Below are 11,076 nucleotides of genomic sequence, written 5' to 3'. Positions count from 1 at the left end.
AAGTTTTGCGAGCATTTTTTGGTTTTCATTCCAGTCATTGAGCACTTCAAGCCCCTTCATTTGCGACATGGCTGTCTTACAGCAGCAAAGGAAGTCAGCAAATGCTTGAAGTTCCATACCGCCTTTAGAGCTTATCTTAGGCCATGCGTCAAGTTTGTCTCTGAAGGCCTTTGCTACAAGGAAGGGATTGCCATACCTCTCTTCGAGAACTGTCCATGCTGCATAGTATGCAGACTCTGTGCCAAGCGGGAAGTAGCCTTCTATTGCCTTCCTTGCAGGTCCACTTACATATTTCCTCAGATAATAAGTCTTCTCTTCAGTTGGTATATTTTTCCTGTCAATCAGAGTCTGAAAGGAAATTTTCCAATCATTATATCTGATAGGGTCGCCACTGAATATTGTTGGCTCTGGTACCGGAAGACGACTTGCATTAAGAGACACTGCAAATGCTTTGACCAGATCTTCTGTGTTCACCTCTCGGTGCGGTGTCACATTTCGTGGCGAGGAACACCGTTTCATATGCTGGTCATTGTTTTCAGACTTGACTTCATTTTTCTTATCAGATCTGTGGTGAAGTAGGTTGTATATTTCTTCATCTGAACATTCACTTTGTTCATACACCCGCTGTCGAGCCTTTGCTGCATTCAGCTTTTTTACAGTCTCAAGTCGCTCTATTTCTCTGCGCTTAGCTTCTAGAGCCTTTTGTCTTTGTGCTATTTCTGCTTCTTGCCTTTCAATTTCCTTCATATGGATTTCTTGTTCAAGCAGAACTTGGAGAGCAGCCTCATTTGCTGCAACTTCAGCAGCTGCATCTTGTCTTTTAGCCGAGAGCCGGCTGGAGTGTCTAGAGGAAACCCTCGAATGAGAAGAGAGCTTAGTGTGGTGTGACTTAACACTCATCCTGTCTGAGGCTTCTAACTTAGGCATAGACTCAGTCTCCTTCCATTTTTCATCCCTTTGACTTTTCACATCTGAGGCTACGGATTTAGATGAAGACTCAGCGTCCTTCCAAAGTTCTTCATCTCTTTGAACCTCCGCACTACTTGGGCTTGGACACTTTCTTACAGATTCGATAATTGTCTTTGTTATGGCTTCACACGTATCCATCCTTCGTCTTGTGTCACTATCTGGAGATTCAATACGTCTCAAGTCATCATAGGCTGCATTCACATCCTTAGAAGCACTCAAAACCTTGGAAACATGTTCTTGTAGCAGATCCTTTGAGCATTGACCATCTATAGCTCCTTTGGCATCCTTAATGACAACCTTCCACTTCTCATAGCGCACACTGAAACGATGTGCAGCCTTCTTTATGTGCTCACCGTACAGTTCTTTGCCCTTTTCCGTCAATGTACGGACTCGTTGGCTCTGTCGTGCTCTTTGTGAGGTAGTAGAAACATCATCAGCTGTGCCTTCAACTGCTTGTAGTTGCTCATCTGCAGAGAGTTGTTCCACATCACCCTTTTCACTGACTTCTGGATTAGCCTCAAACTCTGCCATTGTTGGAGGGGTTTGGGTTTTTTGTATATCTTACTTAGCCTTAATGTAAAGGTGCAGCAGCTTAAATTTGATTTGGTAGTTGAGGAGCAAATTAATATTAATCTACATTTACTGTTACAACTTTAAGGCACAGTAATTACTATTACTCCTTAAACATCACTTAACGTGTATACTTAAGTCACATTACATATCTTGTCCAAGCCAGTAATACTGTTTCATACAGCAACTGCTGAAGCCCACCATATGCACAATACACAGGTTACTCATCACAACATTAACTTAACACTGTATGAATATCAGTCACTTGAACAGCAGAAATGTAAACAATGAGAAAGAAAGAAAAAAGATGAAATATTCCAGTCCTTTGTTCATTTATAAAAGGAAACTTATCTTAATTATTTTTACATTCCTTTTCCTTTTTATTTCTCTTTCTTGTGGTTAATTATATTCAGTCCTTTAACTGAGGCAACACTTATTTTCGGGGCACCTGACTTTCCTGCGGGGCTGCGTCCTTCATCTACCCGTGCAGAGCGGAGTTCTCACTGTAGCACCCTCAAGGATTGACGTACGCACGATGTAGTTATAAAACAGGGTTTATTCTGGTCTTGGCAACCCGTGAGAACTGCTCACGGACAAAACAATAAAACAAAAACATCACATCAAAATGCGCTCTTGTACGTAGTGTCAATCAATCAAAAATCCTTAATTACAGAAAATAAACATTTAAAATACACAAACCTTGTGAGCTGACATCCAGGAGGTGCTAAATAGTCCCTTATGGCCTTATTGCCTTATCTTCCATCTTCTTTGTCAATTATTTCCACTCTTTAAACGATAATTTCTCCATGTGTGGAGCTAACTGAGTTGCAGCATGCGGACACCATGTGCACTAGCAAAAGAAAAGTGGTTGGGTGGAGACCCAAACAGCAAAGCTGTACCCTACACAGTTCACCACCAGAGGGCGCAAAGGAACAAAATCCAGACATGCAGCTTAACAAATATCAAATGCAACAAACATCAAATGCAAAAGACCGTTACACCATTGTTAACAGAAAACCATAAGAAGTCCCGTTTGCCATAAACCATGTGGAAGAAGGTGCTCTGGTCACATGAGACCAAAATTGAACCAAAGATAGCAAGCCCAGTGGCTGAATTGTGTGATAAAGTAAGTTAAGGCAAGTTATATGCTGGTGGAACAATGGTACACTTGCAAATCTATTGCAAATCTCATTTTAGGTACTGATCTCATAACGCTGCTGTCAGAGAATACAAGCAAAATAAATAAACAGACTAGTATTTATACAGCACCATTCTTCTTTTAACACTTTCTGTTGGTTTCTCATATAACAAATAATAAAGTACTTCATCTACAGTGGGGCAAAAAAGTATTTAGTCAGCCACCGATTGTGCAAGTTCCCCCACCTAAAATGATGACAGAGGTCAGTAATTTGCACCAGAGGTACACTTCAACTGTGAGAGACAGAATGTGGAAAAAAAAAATCCATGAATCCACATGGTAGGATTTGTAAAGAATTTATTCTTAAATCAGGGTGGAAAATAAGTATTTGGCCAATAACAAAAATACAACTCAATACTTTGTAACATAACCTTTGTTGGCAATAACAGAGGTCAAACGTTTACTATAGGTCTTTACCAGGTTTGCACACACAGTTGCTGGTATTTTGGCCCATTCCTCCATGCAGATCTTCTCGAGAGCAGTGATGTTTTGGGGCTGTCGCCGAGCAACACGGACTTTCAACTCCCGCCACAGATTTTCTATGGGGTTGAGGTCTGGAGACTGGCTAGGCCACTCCAGGACTTTCAAATGCTTCTTACGGAGCCACTCCTTTGTTGCCCGGGCAGTGTGTTTTGGATCATTGTCATGTTGGAAGACCCAGCCTCGTTTCATCTTCAAAGTTCTCACTGATGGAAGGAGGTTTTGGCTCAAAATCTCACGATACATGGCCCCATTCATTCTGTCCTTAACACGGATCAGTCGTCCTGTCCCCTTGGCAGAAAAACAGCCCCATAGCATGATGTTTCCACCCCCATGCTTCACAGTAGGTATGGTGTTCTTGGGATGCAACTTAGTATTCTTCTTCCTCCAAACACGACGAGTTGAGTTTATACCAAAAAGTTCTACTTTGGTTTCATCTGACCACATGACATTCTCCCAATCCTCTGCTGTATCATCCATGTGCTCTCTGGCAAACTTCAGACGGGCCTGGACATGCACTGGCTTCAGCAGCGGAACACGTCTGGCACTGCGGGATTTGATTCCCTGCCGTTGTAGTGTGTTACTGATGGTGACCTTTGTTACTTTGGTCCCAGCTCTCTGCAGGTCATTCACCAGGTCCCCCAGTGTGGTTCTGGGATCTTTGCTCACCGTTCTCATGATCATTTTGACCCCACGGAATGAGATCTTGCGTGGAGCCCCAGATCGAGGGAGATTATCAGTGGTCTTGTATGTCTTCCATTTTCTGATGATTGCTCCCACAGTTGATTTTTTCACACCAAGCTGCTTGCCTATTGTAGATTCACTCTTCCCAGTCTGGTGCAGGTCTACAATACTTTTCCTGGTGTCCTTCGAAAGCTCTTTGGTCTTGGCCATGGCGGAGTTTGGAGTCTGACTGTTTGAGGCTGTGGACAGGTGTCTTTTATACAGATGAGTTCAAACAGGTGCCATTCATACAGGTAACGAGTGGGGGACAGAAAAGCTTCTTACAGAGGACGTTACAGGTCTGTGAGAGCCAGAGATTTTCCTTGTTTGAGGTGACCAAATACTTATTTTCCACCCTAATTTACGAATAAATTCTTTACAAATCCTACCATGTGAATTCATGGATTTTTTTTTCACATTCTGTCTCTCACAGTTGAAGTGTACCTCTGGTGCAAATTACTGACCTCTGTCATCATTTTAAGTGGGGGAACTTGCACAATCGGTGGCTGACTAAATACTTTTTTGCCCCACTGTAACAAGCTTCTCGGGGTTCGGTATCTTGCATAGTGATAGTTTGACACACGGACTAGAGAAGCTGGGGATTGAGCTTACAGTTAATATGTGACCTGCTCTATCTCCTGAGCCACAGCCTCACCCATGTGAGGATATGGAAATGCAGAAGAGGTTGTGCACAATGCAGATAATCCTTGAAATTTTATCTTGAGTCCCACTTGCTTGCTCAAGGTTAATTTCTGAGCTTTCTATCTATGACCTTCCTGTGTACAGCATGGGAGCCTCTTGTGATATGACACGTTCTAAATACAATTACTAATGGGCAGGATCTGCAATACACTACTGCAATGTTTGATTTGAGCTTTCCTAACTCAGTACTTTTTTTAGTTTAAAGCAGCAAGGTACGCTGTCAGAGAAAGAAACTGCTTCATCAACACTGCAGCAGCTCTTTACTCCCTCAATTTTCTAAACTCAAGTGTCCTCAGAGCTGAAGTATACCATCCACACACAGAGAAACTTCCATTAATATCTGCAAACAATGTCAGCAGACACACACACACGCACAGTTACATTTTAAAAATGCTGTTTACTTCAACCAAAGTCAGGTGCTGGACGAGAGCGATGTGAAGTCAGGGCAGCATCGTGTTTTTGTGCAGCACTGACAGAGATAGACACATAGAGATGTGATTATACACACTCACTGTCAGTCTTGAGAGTCACACATGCCTAATAGCACACACGTGCGCTGAAGTAAGAACTGATTGGAATGCATTGAGGCTGCTGTCCTGATTTCGTATTTTGAGGTAAGAGACAAACAACTGCAAAGTCCCAGTGAGGTGCGTCAAAACAATGATTTTATTCAAACACATATATGTGGGAAGCCGAGCACGATCACTCACATAGCATCGATCTTCCCAGAACAATGTGCAATGTTCTTCTTTATTGTGAATTCCACTGTGGATTAGTATGCTGTCCTTCGGCACAGTTGCACACAGCTGGTGACACCCAAGCTTTCCAATGCATTTTCAAACAGGTCTGTCTGTCTGTCTGCCTTCACAAGCTAAGGCTTATATTCCCTCAATCAGCACTTTTTTCTCTTTCTGAATAAAAACATGACCCAGTTTCGGGTTTCTGTTCTGAAAAAACAAAAGCATCAATAGTGTAGTGGAGGAACAGAGGTAAAGATTTGACGGGTTGCATTAGAGAAGCATTGTAAACCATCTCCTGTAAGAGAAAGAGCTTGACCCATTGGTTTTTGGACTGCTGCATTAGCATTTTAATCATCACAATTTTAATTAAAAAGCCAAAACTAGCAGTTAGCATAGTTGTTTATAATTATCCTAGACAGCTGTATTTATGGTGTTATGTAAGAGGCTAATAAATTACTAGACTTTCTTGGTCTTTTTGGTTGTTATGTAGCTCACAATATTCATGCCATATTTACTCAATATTTTGTAAATGTGGAACTGTCTCTTTAGCAAAAATGCAAGAGAAATCATCTAACTGTACCTTTTATAATTATGTTAGGCCAACAAGTGAAATTCTGCGTTAGCTGTGCATTACTTGACTTACTCAATACCAAAGGTACTGTCTTGTACTGCTTACAGTAATTCTCCTTGGGACAGTATCAAAATTACACTGAAAGTGTAAAAGTAATAGGCGCAAAACTCAAAACATAGCACGCCTAGAAAACTTCTAGGCCTTCTGGTTTAACAAGAGGCATATGGGAGGAAGCCCAGATTGATTAGACCTCTATGGACCTGAAGCCCCAAAATTAACATCTGGTTTGTGAATATTTTGTCTTTGTTATCATTAATTACACTTCTAACATCTGCTTATCATTTATCAATAAGTGCCTCTGACGGAGTGTTGTGAATCCTTACCCAACCCAACATTGTATGGGAAAAATAGGAATCTTTGTGAGAAGACTTGAGAGTCGAAAGAAAATAAAATATGTAAAAGCTGCTCTAAATATTATTAGATATTTTAACAGTCTTTTATCTACATTCACTTTTATACTAATAATAATAATAATAATAATAATAATAATAATAATAATAATAATAATAAAAATTATTATTATTCACTTTTATTCTTTCAGTGCTATCTTGCAAGTGACCTGTGCATAAGCCCTCAATTGCAGCCACGTTCTGGACAATGAAATTACCTGGATTTACAGTGGCCTCTTTGATCAGGTTGGATATTTCCCCTCTCCCACCATTTATATAATATACCCCGTTGAGTAACACTGACTTTCTGCCACTAAAATATAAAGTTTACTCTCCGATTCAACTTCTGTAAAAATGTCTCAAATTCACACACCCCTGTTCTCTGCTGGCCATCGGTGCGGGGGGGGGGCTGGGAGGAGGTGTTGGCCGTCTGATTGGGATCTGGGATGCGGGGCCTCCTTGCTCCTGTGGAGCCTGGGGCGGTCCGCTTGCCTCCACCCCGGGGGAAAGGGTAACATCTCCTGGGTCTAGGTGCTGCTTCCCCCTCCAGGGGCGAGGGAACCTGGACCTGGGGTATAGAGTTTGTTTGGGGAGTGTGATTGTGTGTACAGTGTCCATGTATGTCTATCCCTACGTTGGGTGAGTGCTGAGTATTTGTATATGTGTGCATGAGGGTGGGAATGCATGTTTGTGTCTGTGTGTGCCTGTTTGTCTGTGTTTATATGTCAGGTCGGGTCTTACACTCCACCTTTCTGGGTACTCGCAGGCCCTCCAAAGGCCTATCTCCCCTCACCGCACTCCCTGCCGGTAACTGATGCCCTCAGGGGTCGGTGCGTTGGTGGTTCTTGGTGTCTGGGGCTGGGCGCTCAGGTATGTACCAGCTCACTCCCGGTGACTACTTGGCGGGGGCCTGGCGCCTGTTGCTTGGTCAGGCCTCTTCCGGGGCAAAGGGGGCCCTCGGGCCTCCGGCCTCTGGGCCTGCGGCTCGGTTCACTCTGGCACAGCTGGCTGCCGGCACAGCCCCCTCTGGCTTCTGCTCCGTGGCTACTGGGTGACCCCTCATCTGGGGCTCTCCTCAGCTCTTCTCAGGAGGGTGGCACGATGCCCCTCCAGTGGTCCTCCTTGGGCTCTCGCTCACATGGCTCTCTACATCCTCTAGCTGACCATTACATGGGGAAACCTTTTGAATACAAGTGCGCTGATCCACACAGGTGTGCACACGAGTGTCCACTGTTCATAGACATAAACTATACCTTTATTGGCTGCTATTTCCAAGCACAATGTGCGCTGTCAGTCCTGCTTGCTACACAACAACATTCAACATTTAATATATACTGCTGTTTACACTTAGCTAGATTAATGTGATAGTGTTGTGTTTAGTATGTTGCTCTGTTTTTTTGTTTGTTTGTTTTTTTGCTTGTTTTCTCTTCTTTTTCTCTCAACAGGTGATCCAGGAGATTTTTTTTTCTTTTTTTTCCTCTTCTTTCTCTTTTTAAGTGCCCTCTCTCACTGTCCCTCTTCCCTTCTGTTTTTTCTTTTCCTTCAATTTTTTTTCCTTCTTTTCCTATCCCTCAGTCATGTCTGTCCCGTCTGTAACAACTGAAAATATAATAAAATAAATAATAACAACAAATGTTGATCAAATGGACCAATACGGCAAGGCCATGATGATCCATTTGGCAAAGTAAATCCATTGGGTATCCTTGTTGGTCTTCAGACAACAATTCTGACAGCTGAAGAACCAAATGGGACAGGCAAAAATGTTTTTTTTAAAATGTCTGAAATTACCATGTGCCTCGCATATCTTGAGAATATCACCTAATGAATTCTAAAGAAGGAAAATTAATTCTCTGAGTGTCCTCACTTGAAGGTATTCCCCTTACACTTTCCTCACCTTTTGATGGGGGGAAATCAGAGCCTGTGTCCGTTTAAGGGCTGGAGTGCTGTATGAGAGGTACTTCTGCCTGAGAGGCACAAGAGGATATTGTAACTAGGTGATGCTTTTGTATTAAAAAAAATAAAACCGAGAAAGAGACGATGATGAGGGCTTAATATCTTAAGAGTGTGGTATTGCCACTACTAAACTTTGGTTCTGGGACAGACGTTTGTACAGTATCCAGTAGTTCTGTTACCTTTAATTAGGTCTATCACTACTATCCAAGCAGTTTTTTAGAACTGTATGAAACAACACATCATCATCTTTAAGACGACCAACAGTCTCCTCTAAAAAGGACAGAGTCACAGGCTCAAATCTGTCAAAGACAGCAGAGCAGGAAACAGAGACTGAGAGGTCATGAGCACAAGGACAGATTTGAGCCCTTGTGGAGGAGACCTTCTCAATAAAAAAGTGTAAAAAATTTTCACAGGCTTCTAATGAGGGCGCGATACAGTCAGTATATGGTGCACTAAGAACAGAGTTAATAGTTTTAAATAAAACACACGGGTTGTGGCAGTTTGACAAAATAATGTCAGATAAGTGTTTTCTTTTGGCATCTTTTACAGTTCTTTGATATTGACACCAACAGTCCTTCAGCATCTGGAATGACACTTGTAGTTTGTCCTTCTTCCACTTGCGCTCAGCTCGACGGCAGTCGCATCTGACAGCTCAGGTCATGTCGTTCAGCCAGGGCTCAGATTTAGTTTTAGGCATTAATGATTTAATACTATCAATTGCAGCAGATAATTCCTCGACTGAGCTATCTTTCTCCAAAATAGCCCTAAGGTCTTCTGGTATAATGGGTATATTTATCTTATCTAAAAACATTTTTAGTTCTGAGTGGTCATTGGGTATTTCTGAACTGTAAAGATCTTCATAATATTTCCTGAAGGATTCATTTATATCTGCCAGATCCACAATAATTTCTCCTAGCTCATTTTGCAGTGAGATAATAACCCTTTCACTCTGGAGCTGCTTGAGACGCCATGCAAGAACTTTCCCAGGTTTTTCACCCTGATCGTAGAAGGACTGTTTAAGTCGCAGCCAACTAGCCAAAGCTTTAAAGGCAGAAAGTTAATTGTATTGGGCCCGAAGCAGCACTAAATTTTGGTGTATTTCAGGGGACCTTGTTTGATAGTATTCATTTTCTAATTCCTTTATTTTTGTCTCTAACTGTTTTGCCTTTTGGAAAGTCAGTCTTGGTTTAGAGCTAGTGATGCTAATTATTTGGCCCCTAATAAAAGCCTTAAAAGCCTCCCATCTTATGCTTGCAGAAGTTTCTGTTTTATTCATTTCAAAATAGAGGCTAATTTGTTCATCCAAAAGTGAGACAAAACCAGGGTCCGCCAACCATTTTTGTTTGCAACGCCAAATCCTAGCATCTTTCACAAGCTTTGAGTCCTGATATACCAATGAATTAGGAGCATGATCTGAGATTAGAATCGCCTCATAGGAGCATTCTTTGATTTTATGTCTCAACTCTGCAGATATCAAAAAGAAGTCAATTCTTGAATATGACTTGTGTGCACCAGAATAACATGAGAACTTTAGAACGTCCGTATTTTCTTCCCTCCAGATATCTATTAAGTTCAATTCCTTCATAAAGTGCTGTATAGTTACCCTACTACGGGTGTGAGACTCTTCGGTTCCCGAGCTCCTATCTTTCACCGGATCTAGTACACAGTTAGAATTGCCTGCCACCACACATTTACCAGGAAAAGAGGACAACATAAGGAATAAGTTTTGAAAAAAGACAGGGTCGTCTGTATTAGGAGCATAGATGTTTGCCAAGATAATTTGTTCATTTAGTAACAATGAACAAATTACTTTGTTCTCTTTGCAAGCTCCTTTGACTTCATTTAGTAAGTTCCCTTGAATGACAAGGTAACGTCCAAATTTATCTTTGGTGACTTTGTTTACCTGGAGTGGTATGGATTCGTGCACCAAAATGGTGACCCCTCTCGCTTGAGAGTTAAACGATGCAGACAAGACCTTGCCTCTCCACCTCCTCTTAATTTTCAAGTCCTCATTATGCATCAAATGTATTTCCTGAAGAAACACAATGTTAGACTGCAAAAATTTTATTCTGTTCATGACTTGTTTAACTTTCTTCAGATTTCTTAACCCTCTGCAGTTCCATGATGTGATTTTGATTTTTATCTCACTAGCAGGGTTTTAATAGTTTTGCAATTTTCATTTGTTTTTATTTTTATTTAGTTTTTACTTCAGATTTTCAATTTTATATCAGTTTTAATTAGTTTTTACCAATTGTTTGCGTGTTTAGTTTAGTTTTTATTTTTTTGAAAATCCTTAGTTTCCGTTTTCATTTTGATTAGTTTCAGTTATAGTTTTAGTTGTGTTTGCAATAATTACGTGTAACAAAATCCCAGTTTCATCATATCAGTCATTCTCTTCTGCTTATCCTTGGGTATGTTGCTATTCCAGCTACCATACCCTGCACCCTGGACAGGTCGCCTGTCTGTCGCAGGGCTAACACACAGAGACAGACAACTCATATTCCCACCTATGGGTTCTTTAACCTTCCTGCCTTCTTGGGACCTTTTTGTGCCACTGCTATGTGTTAAATGGCTGCCATTTCCACTGTGTTCAGTGGAATATAACCAAACTTGCCACAGGATAGTTTTTACCTGTCAATGTTAATATTCCAGTGTGAATTCCTTAAATCAGCCTAAAATGGCTGAGCAGCAGAAATCCCCACACCCATCACCCTGGGGACC

At 41.5% G+C, this 11,076-nt stretch overlaps 1 protein-coding gene across 1 annotated transcript; it reads right to left on the bottom strand.

Annotated features, from left to right (window-relative positions):
* Positions 1–370: 370 nt before the first annotated feature.
* LOC146652925 (uncharacterized) lies at positions 371–1,500 on the bottom strand. The gene is given in 3 exon segments (XM_085381234.1): positions 371–441; positions 444–971; positions 1,041–1,500. Coding segments are annotated over 3 exon segments (1,059 nt in total).
* Positions 1,501–11,076: the final 9,576 nt, after the last annotated feature.

This window comes from Rhamphochromis longiceps, linkage group LG15 (genome assembly GCF_057381845.1).
Source record: "Rhamphochromis longiceps isolate RC_006_pf linkage group LG15, R_longiceps_female_GT1.1, whole genome shotgun sequence".
NCBI classification, from domain to species: Eukaryota; Metazoa; Chordata; class Actinopteri; order Cichliformes; family Cichlidae; genus Rhamphochromis; species Rhamphochromis longiceps.
The sequence above is the reverse complement of the archived record's forward strand: the minus strand, read 5'-3'. Positions and strand labels throughout refer to the sequence as shown.